Source organism: Alligator mississippiensis, chromosome 4, assembly GCF_030867095.1.
Source record: "Alligator mississippiensis isolate rAllMis1 chromosome 4, rAllMis1, whole genome shotgun sequence".
NCBI lineage: Eukaryota > Metazoa > Chordata > Crocodylia > Alligatoridae > Alligator > Alligator mississippiensis.
The window spans coordinates 166,141,934-166,163,314 of record NC_081827.1 but is presented as its reverse complement, the minus strand read 5'-3'; the positions used below and the strand labels follow the sequence as shown (position 1 = coordinate 166,163,314).

Below are 21,381 nucleotides of genomic sequence, written 5' to 3'. Positions count from 1 at the left end.
TTGACATCTGTCTCCAGTGGTCACCAACAGCTATGTGAGGTGAGAAGCCAGGGTGTCTTGCAGCCTGGTATCTTGTGTCATGTCCCTGACTTCCTTGCTGCAGCATCTTCCCATGCTAAGAATCCCCCAACAAATATAATGAGGTGAAATTGCAAGTTGTCTCCTCGGCACAGGTAATTATTTTCCTGAAGTGGCTTCTCTAGCACAAACCCTGCGGGGCTGGAATCTGTCAAACTGAAACCAAAGAGGGAGAAAGGAAAAGGAAGTGGCTCAGAGCAAGATTCCCCTTTTCAGATAAGTGAATCCTGAAAAATGAGCCTGTGTAGGGCAAGTGTGGCAATCTCCTCCTCCCATTCTAGACCAGGGAGGGAATAGTGTGTGTGAGCAGATGTAACTTATACTGGTATAAGTTGTTCCAATATTACTGCTACATTCTCATGCTCCACTAGCATTGTGGAAAAATACCATTGTAACTTGTTTTATTGAGGCTAAAGCAAATTAGCTTGCATATATCATTATACAAGCATGTAGACACCAATAACTGAGGCACTCGCTTGACCTGCAACTCCCCCTCCCTTTTTAAAGCCATTGAAAATTACGCCTGTTTACTGCCTGAGTTGGCAGGAGGACCCAGGTCCCTGTTGCATTCTCACACAGGTAACTTTGCATGATGGAGTAGGAGCTGGCTTTGGCCTTGGACCTTCTAAGGGTTAGTGTTGAGCCAAGATGTGATCTCTTCCGTCCTTCTCTGCACAAGTGGAAATGCTTAAATCATAGTTTTCTGAGAAATGGTTTAAGGGCAACATTAGCTTTCAAACAAAGGGCAAGCTATCCCCATTGGTATTACTCCTCACAGCTTGCTCAGGATGTTGCCACACTGCTAAGATGACTTGTCAGAGGAGGTGACTTCAGACCCCGGTTCTTTGTTCTTATTTTAGTTGCCCTGGGTATCCAGAAGTCCTGTGGCTCTACCTCTTTGAGGCAGTAATACAGGAGACCAGTACCCAGAATACCTAACATGTCAAGGAAAATGCATTTGGGCACTATGTTGTCTTGTGGCAGTCTCATGAGCATGAGAGCACAAGAAGTGACCACTAGGCTCACTAGAAGGGGCAAAAGGCTGCCTTGAAGGCTGCTGTTGATGCAGGCTGGCCTAGTTCTGCTGTGCAGCAGGCAGCGTGGGCTCTCGGAGGAACTGGGTAGCTGCTGTGCTGCACAATATTTGCCCAAATGGTGTGTTCAGGGTGAGAAGCCATTGTTCAGGATTGGAAGGCCCCCTCATCCTGCTGTGCTGTGAAGGGCACAGTGACCTTCCTTTCTTCTGTCCCATTCAGTGGAAAGTACCAGGAGCTAAAAAGCAGTTTGCTGAGAGTGGCTTCCTGGCTAGGGATGGAGATAGGAAAGGCGCTAGGACTTTTGCCCTTTCCCTTCATAAGCAGGAGGCCTAACAGCTGCAGTTCTCAAAACATCTGCTTTTATAAGGTCCCATTCTTGGTACAAGTTGCTCAACAGCTCCAGGACTTGCACAAATGCTGCTTGGCTCAAGCTGTTGGGGAGTTCTTGGCTACAGCACAGATGCGCTTTGTCTTGGAGCTGCTAGAGGAGGCAGCGCTGCTTCTTCATGGTAATGGGCAGGATAATACTATGCTGAGAGCCTCTGAGTTCCCTGCACAGTATCAGTAAGGCACTTGTGGTGCTCATCTTCCTCATTTTAGAGCAGGGGTGGCCATCCTGTGGCTCTGGAGCTGGCTCTTCAGAAGTTAATATGCATCTCCTTGAATCTTTGCACAAGCACACAGTTCTTCCATACTCGTCACATCGCATCACGTGACTGCTTGCAGCAAGCACATTACTCAGTTTGGACTTGGAAGTTTGGACTCCAGAGCCCTGGGTTAGCCACCCCTGTTTTAGAGGATCCTTTTTTTTTTTTTTTTAAGAAATGGACTGTGGACTGTCCTTGACATCCTTACTGGGCACAGACCTGTTCAGGCCCTGTCTGCAACTGACTTCCCACTCCTCCCCCACCTCCTTATGGGAGTTCTGCTTGTAGGGATTCTAGAGTAAATGCTGGTCTGTTGAGATGGAAGTGGAAAACATTGTGACTGAAGTGTAGTCTCTCTCCTCCTTGGCCCTTAAAAATACACCCTTGCAGCCTCCCTAGAATGGAGATGCCTTTCTCTAGTCCCGATCTGGCAGCGCTCCCAGGCATGAACCGGTGATCTGTGAAGGAGAACCCACTCCATTTGTGACGGCAGAGCCAGTTGTGTTTTCACAGCAGCATACTTGGCCCTGTGACAGGCAGGACTCTGCAGTCTGAGCCCTGACTCACCAGCCCAGGCTGCCCAATGTGAGGTCAATGGTGGTCCAAGGTACAGCCCCTGGTGATTTTAAAGAGAGCTCTTGTAGCCAGGGGACTCAGTACTGGGGGTGGTTTAAGCTACTGGAGGGGTAGCTTTGTGGAAATGTCTAGGAACCTTGTGTCTTTTAAATCCTAGCAGAGTCTAACCTGAGAGAAACCAAGTCTCATGCACCTTACCACAGCATCTTGGACCTTAACAAAGAACCTCTTCTCCTGGGATCCCTTGTCTGCCCAACACCCATCATAAGAACAAAAGCTTTCCCCAGAACACTCAGACCCTCCCTAGTTCTGTGCAGTCTTCTCTATATTACCAGCATTCCTTCTCCCCCGAGGAGGCTGTGTTTTTTGTGAAGCTTTGTGCTTATTAGATGTAAAGTATCTTCACAAACTCCAGCATGAATTCTGCTGTGGAAGCATTTGATGCTGCTTTTCCTTCCTGCCCATCCCCTTTTGAGGACAACTTTGCTATGTGGCATGGCAGGGGGTAGGAGACAAACTGGGTGCCAGCTTTGCTGGTATGCTGCCTACTTCATGCTGAATAACTGAACCCCAGGATACTTGTTTCATTCCTCTAGGAGGCTGGCATGAAAGCCTACCTCATCCTACTTCCTTCTTAATCTGAAGCTGCAGGAAATCTTGTTTTGACCCAGACATCTGTGCTTGATTGGAACGGCTGCCCAAGTACAAAAGAGATGAAAGGGCCAATACCCCAAGCAGCAGTAGCTTAGGGGAGGAGAGAATCTCACTGGAGCAGGATCCCACTCTCCTCTGGCCCTCACAAATTGCCTAATGGTTCAGAAGGTTCCCCTTGCCTGAGTGGTGCATGCAGAGCCCATCCAGGGAAGGGATTTCTTCTGAACTGATGTAGAGCAAGCATTTAAGAAGATTCCCAGACACTCGGAAAATACTAAATTTTATGCCTTGCTTCACCTACTCTACATCCCACCATTTTCCAGGGTGGAACAAGGTAGCTGTTAACAGTGCAGAACAACATTGCACAGCAGTTCTTGGTGGGCAACAAAGGCCAGTGGAAATATCTTGGGGGACTGCAGAATGTACCAGTAGAGATTTAACCTGGAGAAGGAAGAATTGTCTAGTACTTAGCCTGGCACATGAAGACCTGGTCTGATTCTCTAGTATCCTCTTCTGACACTTTAGCAAGTCACTTAATCTGCTGTCTGCTTTGTTGCTCATCTGTACAATGGGCAAAATCCTTCTTTTCCTCCTAGGTGCACAGTGCTGTGCTAAGGGCAGATGTATAAATAGCCTAGTTTAGATGCACAGGTTAACTCATTCATTCCTGTACAGGTCAATAAAGTCCTTAATGACAAACAAGTTGGGGGACTAAAGGGCCCCTAAAATTGGGCACCCAAGTCTTGGTGGTCTGGCTTTTCAGACTTTACATGTAGGCACTCTGAAGCCACTAAATACTACCTAAAATCCTGTCCCCATCCCTCTCATGAAAGGCTCTTCTTCCCTGAAATCACCTTTTTAGAAAGGATTTTCCTATCCTTAGTTAAGAGAGTTTGTTCAATGAACTGGTATACTGTCAATGAGACAGTATAGTTCAGTGGTAGTCTTAATGTTCAATGAGACCACCCCTATACTGTCAAGATTTCCTCTGAGATTTCTAATTGGTTGTGAAATGTAGGTATGATCAGTATGTCAGACTTAAGGATTCCACCTGTGAGCACTAATACCAAGCCAGAGTGATACCAAGATATCATTTTTCTGAGCCAAAGGGAGGAGAAACTGGTCTTAAGGAGGTGTTGGCAGATCAGATTACAATGGAGACTTGTTGCAGCCAGGAGAGCACAGGAGAAGAGGGTTAGGGACAGGTGAGGAAGTGAAGGGAAGTAGAATAGTTGAATTGGACAAACTGCCCTCCCCATCCCTCCACAATCATAAAATCACTATAGGCTTTCAGGGAAGAAGGACCCTGAACATACTTGTGATTTTAAGATCTTAATTCCTCTCTGCCTTTATTCTGCTTACACAGGGAGGCTCCTATTTTCCAAATACATGCTTGTGTCTTTAGAATATTTTAACTGGCAGGCGCTCTTTTCTCACTAACGTTCCCTCTAAAGACATGAGTAGCTGCATAAATTGTCTAGAGTATAGAATATCCTCTAGGGCTTGGACTGTGAACCCTGCCACCTGCTTCAGTTCCCTTTTTAGTCTTTGTAGTCTTGGAGGTATAAATAGCAAGGTTAGACCAAAATTTAGGAAGGGTTTCCTGGAATAGCTGTGCTGTGCCCTAGCCATGGCTGCCATTAGCAAGAATGCACTAGGGTGCCAGCCAATATAAATGTTACAAAATTGCACATTTTACCAGCCAAAGCTTTTAGATGTAGTCCTGGCCTTAGGAAGATTTGAGGCTTGCCCTGTGAAGTAGTGTCTTTCTTTTTCCTGATCACTGAGCAGGGCTCACAGGTTAAAGTCCTAACCAAGGCTCAGTGGCTGAGTACTTGATCTAAAGCAAGGGTAGGCAATTTATGGCCTGCAGGCAGGATCCAGGCAACTAAGCAATGTCACTTAACCCATAATCCAAGACTTCAGGGCTAGTTTGAGAGCGGGGTTCTGGTAAGCGGAGAGGCAGGCTGCTTTCAGAGCTAGCTGCACTAATTTGGCTCACCTCTCATAAAAGGTTTCTAAACCCTGATGTGAAGCTTCAAGGGCTAATGCAAAGAGTAGCATTATTAGAGTTGTGGTTGTGTTCACATGTCTTACTCCAGCCTTTCCAATGATGGCCAGGAGGCTAGGGTAGTACAGGCGCAAAGGTGCGTGGTTGACAGTCCAAAGGTTGCAAGTTTGAGGCCATAGAAGAAGCGCTTGCAGCACAGCCCTGTCAGATTCTGATGAATCTGCCAATTCTGCTAAATACCCTGTCGCAAGGACACAAAAAAGGAAAGGAAAGAGATGGCCAAGAGTGGGGCTACAAAAAGAGGAGTGAAAAGGGGCTGGGACTCCTAGATAAGAAATGGGATGTTCTAGAGTTGTTTTTGGAAAAACATAACAAGTGCTGGGGCCACCTTCCTCTGAGACACTCCTGCTGACCTAGTATATGGTAAACACAAGCTGTAATAACTTCCCATTCCTGTTGGCAGATAAACATTCCAGTGTGATGAACTTGTATATTTAATCCCCCTCCAAAACATCTCCTTACCCACTTTGTTCTGAATGACGAAGCTTACCTGCTTACCAAAAGTCACGTTTGAAACTTGCCTGTGAATACAAGGGGCTGTGGTGGAGCTACCTGCCATACTGGAAATGGTAACACAGTGCTCGGTCTCTATTTAAATTTACTGAGAGGGCGTCTCTTTCTGGTCACTGTCAGAAGCAGATAATCAGCTCTTGTGCAGCTAAACTAGTCCTCCAAAGTGATGGCTTTTACGCCTTCAGCCTCTGCTTGCCTCCCATGTGTGGCAGACAAATCACAGGCTTTCAGGCCTGGGGCTTTCCTTTCAAACTTCTGAAATTGGCACCTTGGGATGCTGACTTATGTCCCAGGGTGGAGGCTCCTGTTGTGGACAAGACGGGTAGTTTGTCCTTGAGTTCTTCCTTGGTTCCTGTTACTGAACTGGCGCATCTGTGCCACTCCTGCTGCCTGTGGTGAGTTCAAAGGCTCAGATGCAAACAGTTTGATAATGCAATGCCCAGGTCTTGGCTCATTTAAGGTGTGGAGCACTTTCGTAGCTGATGTTAAGTAGTGGTTGGATACACTGTATTAGCCATGCTAGTCTTTGGTTCAGCACATTCTCTTCTGGGAATGGAGGAAACATCCCATCCAGCGTGAACTTGGTTCCAAATCCCATGTTCCGACTGCAGAAATCGCTTGTGCAAGGGACATGAGTGAAAAGCTGACAGCAGATGCTATGACAGAGCACCACCCTGCTTGCATCTGCACAGTGCAGTTATAGGCAGCTCTGATGTTGCAAAGTTGGGTAGAACCTTGTTCACTTTGGGCCAGGAGACTTCTTAAATGTCTAAATTGGATCCACTGATGAGGAGGAAGACAGTCAAGGTGGCAGGAAGCTCTGGCTTACAGAGTTCTGTCTGGCTGCAGACCTCTAGGTGCAGTTTGTCCACTTTTGCTGTGACCTTAGACAAGTTGCTCCCCTTAAATGATGCCTTCCTTGCTGTGATACTCTCAAGGTGCTCTAATGCCTGCAAAAAGATTCCCCCCTCCCCCAGCTAAAGCAGTGTAATTTACTGCTAGTCAAGGGAGCTTGGAGCCCAGTTAAAGAAAAGGGTGAGTTTAAGTCTGTAGCCCTACCTGCCAGCTCTCACCAATCTCTCTGTAAGTCAGTTGGACTAATTACATTGGAACCTATTGCCTTCATCAATCAGGCTTGTGTATACAAATCTCTAGATAGACTAACTGCTTTCTTTTTGCTTTTCCTGCTTTCCTCTTGGCTGTTCTGTTCAGGGTTGGGAAGAGGGAACCTTCTGAGGGAAAGAGATCTAGTCTTTTTTTGTCTCTTTTTAAAGGCCCAGGTGAATGGAATTGCAACTGTAGCAGAGGAGTGTAAGCTGCCTGGGAGGGGGCATCTCCTACCCACTTTCTAACTTCCCCCTTGATGCATTTTTGCCTCTGTCTCTGAACCCCCCCCTTCCCCCCCTTTCCCTTTTCTTGTGGCTCATAATAGTCTGGTGCAAAACAGTACATGGGAAAGCGCTGTTTTGCCTGACTCCTGTCTGGCCTTCTGCAAGCAGCAGCACAACATAGACTTTTCAGCTGAGTGCCCATATAAGGGCAGAAAGAGCTGAAAGGCTGCCTTGTCTGAGCACTTCCTCCCTCCTATGTTGCTTGCTTAACCCTTTCAAGTGTAGCACCACAGAAAAAACACTCTTCCTATATATGGAGCCTGTGGCCTGCTAAAGCCAGGCAGGGCCAAGCTTCCTCCTGACCACCTCTCACCCCCCAAACTTATACCCTATCCATTAGGCTTGAGTAATTGCAGGACATGATGAACACAAGGTAATGACTAGTCCACCGCCCCTCTGTCTCACTTCTGTACTGCAGCTCTGTCAAGCACTCAGATTTCACTTGCATTGCGTTGCATTGCGTGTGTGGGCAGTGCCACTGTTGTGGAGATTCATCCCTGCTGGCTGGCAAAGCTGGTCTCAGAAATGTTCTTCATACCAGTCCTGCATAGGGCTTTCTTTAGCTGGGGCTGATTTTTGGGATCTGAATTTGCCCCCTGCTGCTGCCATGTGGTGACGTGTGAATGTCTTATGTTATCGGGGAGAAGTTCCTGGCAGCTTAATGTTAAAGGAGAAATCTGGAAGGATTGGAGGGGGAGCCACATGGCCTCAGGATGGGAAGTGTGGTGGGTGTAATCTCTCGCACAACTTGACAGCCAGTGCGGATGTATTGGGTTCATGACTTAGCTTTCCACATCAGTTCTTTCTGGTTACTATAACCTTTGTTTCACTACTCCTTCCACTTCTCCTAGCCAGTCAGGCTCCTTTGTGCATCTGATTGATATCTGCATGGTGCCCAATGGGAGACTGGCTATGCTGAGTGTCCCCAAATGGGTTCTGTTCTTCCCCACAGCCTCTTGCAAGGGGTCAGTAGATTCTCTCCTTTGGGAGCTCAACTGTAGCGACTCCTACAGCCCAAGTCCTGACTCAACACTGAATGAAACCAAGGTTTAAGAACAGAGTAAATGGGATTAATGTACAGCTTTGATTTTCTAACATACCAAGGCAGTTAGTCATAGGCTAGAGGACATGCATCCTGGGCCTATGATTTGTCACCCTGTATATCGGGCCAATTATACCCATTCATGATGGGGGATGGGAGGTGTCACCAGGTTCTCCTGCAACCCTCTTAACCTGGTTGCTTTTTGGCTGGCTCATAGTAAACATTCCTTGAGCTGCTTCTTCCCACTTGCTGGTGTTTCCTGTAGCCTGTCCCTCAACTCAGCTGAGTGGATTTCTCTGCCTCTCTGCTCCTCAATCTTTTTCTGGGCAGGCTGACTGGCTTGCTGCTTCTAAGGGTGACATGTCTAATACAGTTTACTAAGCCTTGCTTTTGTAATGTAGAGTTAGGATGAAAAATCTGTTATGGAGTGGACTAACTCTTCTGTCAAAACTGTTTTGACTAAATCATAGGTTTCTGTGATTCCAGCATCAAAACCACTGTAGGCAGCACTCTGCACTGGTGAAAGGACAGTCTCTTATAGAACTTGTAGAAAACTTCCCGTTTCAAAAGCTCTCTATAGGTGCTATGCTGAGAGCCATGTAAAGGGGCATCTCTACAATCTGTGTACCAGCTGCCATTGCAGGGAGGGATTCTGCTACTGCTGCCCCTTTGGGCAGACATGCTGGAAAAAACCCTAGGCCTGTGGAAGGGGTGCTCTTGACTAGAGCACTGGTATTTGCTGTTGTCCTCAGGATCTGTTCTTGCCCCCTGGACCTGGGGAGAAGAGGAGGGAACTCTACATTAATGTGGTGGACCTCTCTCTGCAAGTAGAAAAGCACCAACTCTGGGGGCTGCTTCTAGTAGCAGGCTGTCTGGTATAGTGCACTAGGAGTGTGATGAGACAACCGGAGCAGCTGAATTCCATTCCAGCCCTACACTTCTGTGAGTTTCTGATCAGGATTTAGAGGTACAGTATTGGAGGGTGCTGGCCAACCCTAATGTAGATGAGGCAGCATTTAGTAACTGTTACTGAGTCACCAGTGCCCTATGCTGCCTTGTCTGCACTAAGATTAATTATCAAACCCCCATGAATCCTAGCACAGACCACACAAACTCTAGTCAATGCAGTGAGCTACTCTTGCTTCTGACTGGTCCATGATGCTAGCTTTCATTGCTCACTCTCTGAATTTTCTAGCAACCTTTTGCTTTTATTCCCCGTGTTCCCTTTTAGTCTTGGGAAGAGCTCCCCATAAACATCAGCAAAGTCATCTTGCTGCCAAGAGAGGTTTAAAGATAATGTGCCTGGAGGAAGCTTGGCAACATAAATAAGTGCAGTCTGTTATGCTGACCAGTGATATCTGCATCTTTTGCCTTGTGCTCCCACATCTCTTTCTGTATCAATCTAAATAACTGGGGGCAGAGACAATCTCTCTCTCGCTCTCTAGTTCTCTTCATATGCTTCTAGCACAGAGGAATCCTGGTCTGGGGCTAGGGCTCTGAGGTCAGATGCTAACACTTTTATATTACCACATGCTGGCTAACACTTGTGAAAAATGTGTCCTCGTATTTTGTCCACACCCCATTTCAGTTTCACAACAAACATCCCAGCAGTGGGGACCACAGTCTTCATTATTCTTATGCAGCAGTTTGACCAAGCTGAACACCCTCTTTCAATGACTTCCCCCTGGGCCTGCTGGGGTTAATTATAATGAAATTGTCCCATAGTAATGTAGTGAACAGGCAGAATTAAAGACTAGAGGGGAACCTGGGGTTCAAGTTGTCCAGCTCAATATATTAATTGCATTTTCTCTGGCCTCCCCTGCACTCCTAAATTGTGCTAGCTAACCTCATGCCTTTAGTCTGGGCAAGTCCAAAGTGAATGAGGCTTGCGTGGGAAGAAAAGTACTTCTTGCTTATTGGCTTTGGTAGACACCAGTAGAAAAAATTCTGACCCCTGTGTGAGGCTTTCCTAGGTTTGCTGGGATGGTTCTCTTAGTTTCTCTGGACAAGAGCCTGAGAATCAGGGCTTAAGATGGCCAGGAACCTGGAGACACTGCAAAATGTCGGTTGCTGGAAGTTTTTTAAATGATCATTACAGATACTGGTCTGGTTTAGACAGGGATGTTCCTGCCCTTGGGCATGAGTATGGATCAGGTAACCGACCTCCTGAGGGCTGTTCCAGCCCAATTCCTACCCCCCCCCCCCAATGATTCTATTGAAAGTCTGTGGTAATGGAGTCATTGGTCTTCTTCCTTAACAGTTCAATAGATTTTTGTCTCCCCAGCTCTGTCTGCCCTGTGGACAAGCAGCCAGGCAAGGGGAGTGGTGTAGTCTTCCTGAGGAACTGTTCTCTTCCCCCTGAGTAAATGAGCAGCCCTGAGTGCTCTGTTATGTTCCTCCTAGCTTCTCCTCTGCCCCCCCCCCCCCCCTTCTCCCTCTTAATATTACTGATCAGGACCTCAAAGCTTTCTGGGCTTCTGAAAGAACACTGCTTGCAGGTTTCTCAGTGCTGCGTGCACACAATTGGCTGAGGGCAGGATAGCGTAGGGTCTGGGACTTGCTCCCACGAACCCTTTCCTTGCAAGCAGCCATTCAGCCTCCTGAATCCATGGTTGGCAGTCAGCATGAGTTTTTTTTTCTGCTGGTTGTGGGATGGGAAGGGTTACAGGAAGCTGACTGTGCTGGCCAGACATTCTGGTGTCTGGCTGCTGCTTGGATGAGCACTCCCCTGCTCCTAGGTGAGGAGCAGGAGGGAATGACTGTCCTCATATTCCCTTCTGTGTTTTCCTGCTCTTCTTGCCCTCCCAGCCCTTTCTCCTTATAAGGAGGCTTCTGCTCCAATTCCTTCTGGCTGCATTCAGAAGTGGGGGGTGGGAAGGGGCAGTATCTAAAACATGAAGGAGGCTGCCTGAAAGCTCGTTTCCCAAGTGTGGTGTCCACGCCTTCCCCTGAGAGGACCAAGCACTTAAGACAGTGGTTCTCACCCTCCTTGAGATACCTCTTGGAAAATGCCAGCTCTTACAGTTTACACCTGTTTTGCTGTGTTTTCTCTCTTTTGTGGGGGGAGGGGGTGGGTTTTTTGATAACAGAAAAATTAAATGGAGCAATTATTCTGCTGCAGTGGATCTGGACCACAATGGGTTAGAATGTTTTAGACACTGTTGGAAATCTGTATTGCAAATCCCTGGGTTTATCTTGTGAATTGTTTGCATGCCTAATAATATTAGCATTGTGCGGTACCCCATGGCACCCTTGAAAGGACCTCAAGGCACATAGGGTGTTGTGGCAGCCTGGTTGAGAATCAGTGGGTTAGGAGGATCCAGGTTAAAGATAAGATAAGGCACTGTACGCTTAAGTGGGAAGAGCAGGCAAAGCCATCAATCACACACTGGGGAATGGCCAGTTAATCCACCCAAAACAATCAATTTGGAGGTTTAATGAGATAATAACTCTTCAGTGCAGGACAGGCTTGTGCCAGTTCTGGGAATACTCCTAGGGTAGCCCATCAAGGCCAGAGGTTGTTGCTTTACCAGGCTGTTAGTGCAGCTGTGTCTGTATGTGGGGTGGGGGGAGGTCAGTGTGTTTTTGGTGCCTCTGGAAGCATCAGAGGGAAGTGGTGGGTTTTTTTTCACAATTTCCCTGTAGGCTTCTAGAAGGTGTTAGTTAACCTAAATCCTCCTCTGTACACATGTGCATGTGCATTTCCCTGCCTCCTTGTCCCAGGTTTACATCTTTCTCTTTTTTTTTTTTTAACATGAGTTTACTTAAGGGGGTCCAAAGGGACTGTGTAGAAGTCCCATGATGCTCCTTAGGCATTTCTGAAAATTCTTCTCATGGTATTTCTAGGGCTGCTACCCTGTGGTGCTACACTGCCAGCTGATCCTGGGATGCTAGGAAAAGCCCAGACATTGACAGTTCCCTCCTCAAAAGGAGGATGGGTGGGATCTGGGTGTCTCCTGACCTAGGCTGGCACTTTCAATTGGAGTTCCTATTTGGAACTTCTACTCTATAAATAACCAATGACTAGTCATGGAAGCTGCCTGCACCTGTGACCATCTCACTTTGTTGTGAAAATGGGGATCCTTTTCCTGCTGGCTGCAGGTGAAAGCCAGCAAAGCAGCTTCCATCAGGTGAGGGCAAGTGGCTGGCTTAAGCATTTCCTTCCTTGCAGAAGGGGCTGAGTTCATGACTTGGTCTTCAGCCTCTGCAGAGGCTTGTTATGGCTCTAGGATGGTAGGGATGTGTGCAAATCTGTCCTGGTGTGGGGCAGGATTGTGCACAGATCCCTGACAGTTGCTAGGGACAAGGCTGTTAAGAACTGGGTGGTAGCATGTCACTGTGTTTTAACAGTGTGCTGCTGGAACCCCTTTCAGAAGAGGGATGAGCGCCAACATAGTTTTTGTATAAAGCAATAAGGAATTCCAGGTATTTCCTACTGGGCAGTGGGTAGGGAGGAATGTTGACTTCAGTATAATGACCTTTAATCTGGATATGGTTGATATATTCTATCTTCCTCATTTCTCCTGCCGTGTAACGTAGTTATGATCTTTCTGAATTCTACCACAGAATGAATGGATGTCATTCATTGCAGAAATGCCTCGCTTGTGGTTCACAAAAGCCCTCTTAAATGCTATGGCCCTACCATCATTTTTAGGGGTGCCTCTTTTGGGTGTCTCTTACATGGGCCTGTAGGCTGACTACAAAGGCTGTCCACCAGTGCCTGGGAAAGATGGGTCTCACCGACGTTGGGTCTTGCCAAACAGGCCCCTCTACCTGATTTTCACTACCTCACTATTTGTTTCCCTTCTTCCCTTGTACCCAGATTCGCTACAAGGAGGAATTTGAGAAGAACAAGGGAAAGGGCTTCAGTGTGGTGGCTGATACCCCCGAGCTGCAGAGAATCAAGAAGACTCAGGATCAGATCAGCAATGTAAGTTGTTTTTAGTCATGGTAGATCGCATGGCTGTCAGTCCTCTGGGGCTGGGTGGGGGTTGGACTACAGAATGGGGGACAGAAGAGCAAATCACTAATTGATACAAACCCATTAGCTGTCTTGGGGAGGGGGTGGCTGGGGACAGGACATACTTCACAAATTTTTGTCTATAAAACGTGGAGTTTTTTCTTGAGGCCCTTCTGTTAACGTACATAACGATGGTTTAAATTTTTAGTTGTTCTGCTGTAGAAACAAATTCCCTAAACTTCATACTCTGTGGAGCTTCCTCATTTTCCCCCTAAACCTTAAAGAGGGGGAAGGGGTCCCATTATGGAGTACGGTACATGTCCTGCTGCTGTCTGGTATTGCTGCCCCCTGTCGGTAGCAAGCAGACTGCTGCTCCCTCCCATGGGAGTGCCAGAGCATAGAGTGACTGACTTCAGTTTACCATCTGTGTTCTCTGGTTCATATTTCTTCATGGACACTCTAGCCAAATGCACATCTCTTCCTCCTGCCTCTTGTCTCTTAAACAGCTGTGCAGTGTCCTCTGCCAGCTTTCTCTTGCCTTGACCCCACCCCTTATTGTGTGAAGCGGGTTCCAGCTATCAAGCTGTTTTTTGGAGGGTTTTGCTGCAGCTGCTGCTGGCGCTGTCGTTGCATGCGTGGGTAGAATAGACATGGCCTCCACAGCAGTCCCAGCACCTGCTGCCACCAGCCCCACTTGAGCAGGACAGGCTACATAATCTGATTTCCTGTCTATCATTGAAGCTGTGATCATGAGGCTGAAAGCTGGCCTTGCTGGAGGGATGTAAGCTGAGCTCCAATGTGTTGCCTCACCCCTGACCCAAGGGGACCTTTTTCTGGGGTCTAGCCTTGTGGGTCCTGGTCTCTGCCAACTTTCCCAAAAAGAAGTTTTGACCTTGGTGCTGGTAGCTATTGGTTTCCAGCACCTTTCCCTTTTAAGGACCCGTGCTCAAGTTCTTTAATTCACCCCCAAACAGTGTTTTGGTGACCACTACCTTCAACCACAGGATTGTTCTGCAGGGCACCAGCTGTGACTCCTGTATCCACTTCACCTTAGCAATTGATGTGAGGAATAGAGACTACTAAGTGGCAGAGGCTCCCAGTTAATGCCTGCTGCCTCCATAACTAGCCCTAATGATAGTCTTGGATGGGTTTGGGAGAATATTAAACTAATAGTTTAGAGACTTCACTATTAAATCTGGGAATGGCAGGTGGCATTTAACCTGGCAGTTCAAGTCTGTTGCAGAGAGTAAGCTGATGCCCTCTCTACCAGTTAGTGACAATGCAAAACAGTGATTCTCAACCTTTAGACTCAAGGCACTATCGGGGAAAATGCCAGCCCTTAGTGTTCAATTGTTTGTTTTGGTTGTTTTTTGTTTTTGTTTTTTTTTTTGCCTGAAGAAAAATAAGAGAGCAGATCTATTGTAGAGAACTCGGACCACGTCAGGTCAGGATGTTTTTCACACTAGATTTCTGTTTGAAATCTCTGGGTTTATCTTGTGAATCATATTTACACACCAAACAGTGCTAATGTTGTGTGGCATTCTGTGGCACCCTTAAGGATCTCAAGGCACCCCAGAGTGCTGCAGCAATCTGGTTGAGCATCATTGTTCTAAAAGCTCTGCCGCTGAAGGTTGCTGCCCTTTCTTCACATGGAGTGGTTGGGAGGAGGGTTGCTGCATGACCTGTGTGCATGCATGCTGGCATTGTTGCAGTAAGTACATTGGGTTTAGGGTGTTTTATGCTGCATTCTCTTATCTGTGGGGAGGACCTGTCCCCACTTTCAGGTTTTCTGGGGTTTGTGGTTGGGGAGGTGGCAGCAGCATTGGCTTCCTCCAGAACAAAAAGGGTTAACTAACCTTTTAGCTGCTGATGAATGTCATACTTGTGCTAGAATTCCCTTATCAGAGTCCCAGAGACTGTTGCAAACCCTGGCCTGGTCAAGGACAGGATCCAGAGTTCTGATTTTTGGCTGACCAGCAAAACCAGTTCCAAATGCTGCAGCTTTCCACGTGATCACTTTACTTTTTCCACTTGATAAGCTGCTGGCATTACTCACTTCCCCTTCCTCAAGACACTTGGGTTACAGGGTCAATGCCCTAGGGTCCCTTCATGTTGGGCTAGCCAGCACAGGGGGGCTGCAGAGCAGCTGTAATATTCCTAGAGTGCATTCCCCCATGATACCTAGGGTGCCCCTTGCCAGGTTGGCTCTATGCCTTTCTCCCCTATGGGGCTGGAGCATTCCAATGCCCTGACACTCCTTCAGCTGCCACAGTGCCCAGAGTGGCCATGGTAACAAGGATACAAGTTGGGGCAGACCACACAGCTGTCTTCACACATGGTCAGCTTTTGAATTATTTTTCCAGCAGCCCTGATGTAGAAGAAGTATAAACTCCCTTCAGCCTTTCTGTAGGGCTCTGTGCAGAGAGGTTCTGGCTCAGTGTTTAGGGGGACTATTTGGACTTCAGTCCAGGAAGCTGCGCCCTATCTCCCTTCCTTCCCACCCAACAGGAAGTTGAGGGCAGACTATTGCCCTTTTCAGTGTTTGGGCGTGGAGATCCTCCTGCTTTGACTATAGTGGCCAACTACAGTCTAGGCTGCTAGGGGCGGGTAGAGCCAGAGTGGTTTGGGGTATGGAGTATCCTTCTAGGCGCTGCCTGGTGTCTGCCCTTCCCTGAGTGGAGCAGGGCAGTGTACAAGACAATGCAGAGACCCTGCCAGGGTTCAGGCAGAGTGCAGGATCCCGGTTTGTTTGGCTGCTCTCTTCCCACAGGAGTTCAAACTACATTTGGCATAAGTTTAAGCAAATGCCCAACAAGCAGAGTTCCCATATTCCTCTTTCCTTCTGATCTCTTTATGTGGATTCTCTTGCTGGGGACTGCAAGGACAGGGCCCATGCCTGAGTGACAGGAAGAAGCAAATGCTCCCCTGACTCCAATCCACATCCCTGCAATAGCCAGTGAGCAGGGAGACCTGGTGATCCTGGAAGGGTAAGAGGCAAGGTCTGCTAAGGTTAGGGGCCCATTTTATCTGTGGGCCAAGGAGAGCCAGAAGCTCCTCTTTGGAGAGGGAAAGAAGCAGTGATGCCTTGCAGTTGTATATGTTGTTATGTGAAAATAGGCTCTGGTGCATGGAGAACCTGCAGCCAATTCACTTCACTTCCCCATGGGTTGTTTCAGTTGGCCATTAACTCACTGGCAGAGGAAATGTTGCTTTCTTCCCCCAAAGTACAGTCCCCTTTTGAAATTGCACCCCACCCACCTGCTACATTGCCTGGGCCCATGTTGGGAGGGGGTGATGGGTGGTGCTTATAGTGCTATAGAAAACTCTCTCAGTTTTGAGGAAGACCTGTATCAAGGTCAGTAATTTCTGCACAGTACAGTGATGAGTGAAGAGCCACATAGAGGCAGGGAAGGAGCCTCCCAGCAGATAACTCCTGGGGGACGCCATTCAATTGGCTGCCACTGGGACTCCCTGTTGCCCCTAACAAAATCAAGCACCTTGTGCTCTGGGTTTCTCTCTGATTTAGGACTGGGCTGAGCCCCAAACCTAAAGACCATCTGCACAACCTCCCCATTCACTCCGAAGTCTGGGAGCAGTTCAGAGCAGGAGCTCCCTATTATACAGTCTGGCTGTTTGTCCTGCCCTCCATAAAGATGACCTACTTTTATAAGAAAGCCCCCGCTCCAGACCAAGGGGCCTGACAGCACAGGCTCATGAGGGAAGCTGGGAGGGCATGGGATCAGTAAGGTGTCCAGTAGGACATTAATGTTCCTAGAGAAGGAGCAAGGCTGACAACTTCTCTTCCCATCCCTCAGACTTCAAAGCTGCTGCAGGGCTTGACTACTGAAAGGTAAAGCTGAGGTTCTGGAAACCAATGGTAAAATAACACCCCTTTGATATGTCCTGTGAAATGCACTTGTCCAAGTTTCTGCCGAGGGAACTGACCTACTGACTGAGCCAGGAACTAAAAACCAGTGTGGGTTGTGGCCAGTAGACTGCAGTGGCTTTTCGCAGGCAGAACTGTCCCTGGTCAGGATTTCAGCAGATAGTAAGTCAAAGCAGGGTGCAACTCTTGCTTTGCTGTTATGGGGGAATTCCCTTCCCAGCAGGGAGGCTCTGTTCCAGGCTTTACTTCTTGCCTGTGCTGGCAGAGTTCCTGTGGCTCCCTTCAGTAAATAACTGTTTAACCAGCAAGTGAATGGGCTCCAGGTGTTGTCTGATTGGCTGTGTATTTGTTAACACAAGTGGCTATTAATTTTTACACCCACGCCCAGACGGTTGGAGTTAACCCTTCCCTTCTGAGCATAGGTCAGAGAATCAAATGAGAAACAGACTGCACTGGAGAGAGCTCTTCCTGTGCTAGATATCAAAGGCTGGGACTAGTCATGTGTCCTGGCAGCACCTCTTGGCTCCTTCCCTGATCCCACTTAGCCCAGTGAGCCAGAGGTTGGGACCCTTCAAACTTCTATTTAAAAGTGAGGTTTCTGGGACAGAAGGTTGGCTGAGAGATCTCGTTTCTGGGAGGCTGTAACAGATGTGATTGAGGAGACACCAGACCATGAGTCTTGTGGGTGGGAGGGAGGGGAGGAAATAAGTCTTCAGAAACCCTTGAGGTACTTCTGACTGAGCATGGTGCCTCCGGAGTCTAAGTACTCTTAAAAATTGAGCATGATCACTACTAAAACTATTAACTGTTTCCCTTTTTATAGCAGGTTTAATACTTCCTGAGTTCTGAAAAGAAGGTGGGGGGTTCTTTCTTTGGTCTGTCCACTTGGTTTCTCCCTTCCTAGCTCTATATACAGCAAAAACACCCAACACGGGGAAAATAGCTTGCTCTGTTAGAGACTTGCTGCATGCTTCCTTTATGGGCCTAAGCACCTGTGCCACATTGAGGCACTTCTCAAAGTTGTTTAGCTTCCCCAGGGGCATAGAAGTTGGAGCTGGTGGTGTCCCAACAGGATGCATCAATCCTTGATGTGCGACACCTGAAATATAGGCAGCTTTCTAGAGCTCTGCTGATACCAATGCCAGTAGGTGGGCTACTGTAGACATGACTCCACTGTTTAGGGCAGCCAGCAATCCCTTCTGTAGCCCTTGGGTCTGATGAAACTCTAGTTCTTGGAATGGAAAACAGAGTCCAAGACAGCTAAGGTGCTGTCTGGCAAGCAGCAGCCTAAGTAAAGAATCTTTTTTGCTTTCAGTTGCAGCCAAGTCCTACTTCTTCTCTGCCATGAAGGACACCTGTCTATTTGTAACACTTATACCGTGGGCCCTAAGGCCCACTGGCTAATTAGTAACCTTGTGTGGGGCTAATGAGTGTGGTACAACTAAATTCTTGGGGCAGCTAATGAAAAAAACAGGATAGGAATGTTGTGTGGGTCAAAGGGTCAAAATGTGAAAATAAGTGCGCCCAAGGGGGACACTGAGCAAAGCCCCCTGGGTGGTCCTCAAAGGCATCCAAGGAACTGGTGGGACACTGCACACTGGTGCTCTGCCCAGAAATGTGAATGGACAAGTGAGAGGCAAGTGGCCCCCACAGTCTCCAGGCCAGAGCCTCCTTCCTGATCAAATACGGGGCCCACTTGGCCAGGGCCAGGAGGAGGTTGACCAGGAGGTCCCAGGACTTGGTGGAGCCACAGATGGGGTGACCAGAAACAAAAAGGTGCGGGGGGTGAAATTCAAGCAGAACCTCAGGAGGAGGTTCTGGAGGTGGAGGGGCTATGCTATGAAGGACACCTGGAGGAGGGAAGAAAGGAGTAACATATCATTATCTTAATAGGCACAGGGGAAGCTGTTGCCACTAGAAAATGCAGCATCTCCTTGTTCCATGTTTTTTCCCCAATCTCTCTGGCCTTACTGCCACTTCAGGGCTCTATTTAGAAGGGTTTCCCTTCCTTGGAGATTTCCTTGTAGCCAGACACTACCTCATTGACCAGCTCTCCTGGGTTTGCTCTGGTGTTGTAGAATGTTCTTGCAACTCCACTTTGTGTCTGTTTCTGGTGACAAAGATCTGGATCAGGGGACTTCAGTGTTTTGTCTTAATGTGCCAGAGTTGTCTCTTGGGAGCCTTCTGGGGCTCTGAAGGGAGATGGGTTTGGGTTTTCATGTAGTTCCATAGCGGAACCAAATGTACAGCTAGGCTCCCTTCAGGGGACGCTGAGACTGGAATAAGGGTGGGCATTAGCACTAAAATGTGTGGGATTTAAAAAAAAAAAAGGGGGGCTGTGTATGCCTGGTTCATGCTTTAAGCCCTTTGGCATTTTGCCTAGAATATATGGGGCAGAGGCTGTGGTCCTTGCTTCTGTCTCTGGCAATAGTGCCTGTGAGGTGGCAAAAGGCACCAGTCCTTGCAGTTAAGAGGTTTCCTGAGTTATATTCAGCATAGTGAATGGTAATCCTGCTTGTCCAGCTAAAATTGTCTCCCACCATATGTCCATCCCTGGCTCTGATTACCATACAGGCATAGAGGGTGGGAGCTTTTGTCTTAATTGGCTATTGTAGCTTTCTCCTCTCTGATCTGTGCTGCGCTAGGTCTGCAGACTCACAGCTAAACCATCAGTCCCTTCTCTTTTAATACCCTCTTCTAGCTGCAGCAGAGCTGGCATGGAGGCCAAAATCAAGGGAGCTAAACTGAGGTAGTGGGGCATGATAGTTCCAACCTGCAACTGTCCCTGGTAGGGGTTCCCTTCCTGCACCCTCATTCTGCCTCGCTTTGTCTGTGCTTGAGTGTTTTGGCCAAGTCACAGCCCACTATGTTTCTGGACTCTGCTCCCCCTTGGCTTATTGTGTGTGCTCCTGGGCTCCAATTAGATGCTTGGGAGTGCTCCCAGCTGAAGTAATTTGAGGCCAAGCTACTGTGCTTCAGAGGTCAGAGCCAGGAGCACAGGATCTTCGCAGAGTGGCTGAAAGAGAAGAAACTAACTGCTTGAGGGTCAGATCAGCCTTGGTACTACTGCAAGCAGGGTTGAGCTCTGTTTCCCTGACCAGTATTGCAGCACCTCAGGTACATCCTTAGTTTATGATGCAGCTCAGCTCACATTAATGCTGGAGGAACCCCTACGCATGTCCACGGAGGAAGCAGTTCTGCACCCCGATTAGCTGGTTCTAATCCTGTTTTGATCACAGAAAAATGTGGATTTGGGGTTACTTCTAACCGAAAATTGGGGGTTTTATTTTCTTTAAATCAGAGAAAACCAGTTTCTCTGGTGATCAGGCCAAGCATTATTAGTCAAAGTATCTCCAGCCCAATTAGGATGGGAACAGTATGGACTCTGACTGGAGGTGGGGAAGGGGGCAAGGACATGTGGTGGTATGTGAGGAGCTGTGTAGTGGACTCGCTATGTGATTGGAAAGAGGGCTGGGCTGGGCTTCGTGGCACGTTTTCTACTTTGGTTACCAGGAGGGTGTGATTGCAAAGAAGGTTCCCGATGCTGTGGCAGCACATAACCTACCACATGGATACAGGTAGTTGCAGTATGTAGCACAGGAGTGCCCAGGGTGTATTGTAACAAGACCAAAGCATCCCTGCCAAATCCTGGTTGCCAGGCTCTTCATGGGTGGGAGTTGTAAGTGCCTGTCTGCAGGTTGCAGTACCCTGCCAGAACAGGACATCTCACCGTAAGCTGCAAGGCCCCCTGTTTGGAAAAACTGAAGCAAGTTCTCAACTGCTCCTGAATGCTGTTCCATTCTTGACTGTGTAAACTGCTCAAGACAGGGGCTGTCTCTGCTGTTTCTGCAACATCAAGCACCACAGCCTTGTGTGCATTTACAGCTGCAACTCAAATGATGGATGAAATGGGCAGGTGACCCAGATTTCCCCCCCACCCCCCCCTGGACTGAGCAGGGCTTTGTATCTTCCTCCAGAGAGCTTGCAGCCCAGATGTCTCTGCAAATGGGCTCCTGGGGAGACTTTTTGGCATACCTAGCACTGTCTATTTCAGTGTACTGTAGACATGGAGCCCTGTGGGTCTACAGACTTGGGGCAAAGATGGCTTCTGTTGCTAGAAAGCCTGCGCTTGCTGGGGAGTGGCATGTGGAAACACTAGGGGAAGGCAAGGGAAGAGAGGGATGGTACCAGATACTGGGAAGCAGTCTTGGCTATCTGTAGTGTAGAATAACAGGGCCACAAATTGTCCCTCTGCTGAGAGGCCAAAAGCAAGGAGCAGATTCTGGACAATAACAGGAAAGGGAGTCTGGTTATAGGTCAGAGTCTGTATCTGTCTCCACAAGTCCAGACCAAGTGCATGTGGGAAGGAAGGTTCCCTTAGCCCACACCGCTGCAAACCCTGCAGCTGCCTGGTCCTGATGCCTTTCCGACTGGAACTGCTGAGAGTCTCTGGCACCCTCTTCTGGAGAGCAGTGTGAACAGCAATTGCTTTAATTTCTGTGACTATCCCAGAGGTGCCCTTAGCT

At 48.1% G+C, this 21,381-nt stretch overlaps 1 protein-coding gene across 1 annotated transcript in view; it reads left to right on the top strand.

Moving 5' to 3' along the window:
* The window catches only part of LASP1 (LIM and SH3 protein 1), a 58,620-nt gene that overhangs the window by 31,078 nt on the left and 6,161 nt on the right, over positions 1 to 21,381 (top strand). Inside the window, exon 4 of the mRNA XM_006274989.4 lies at positions 12,832 to 12,939. Within this exon, the coding sequence (XP_006275051.1) occupies positions 12,832 to 12,939 (108 nt within the window). The remainder of the gene's footprint in view (positions 1 to 12,831; positions 12,940 to 21,381) is intronic.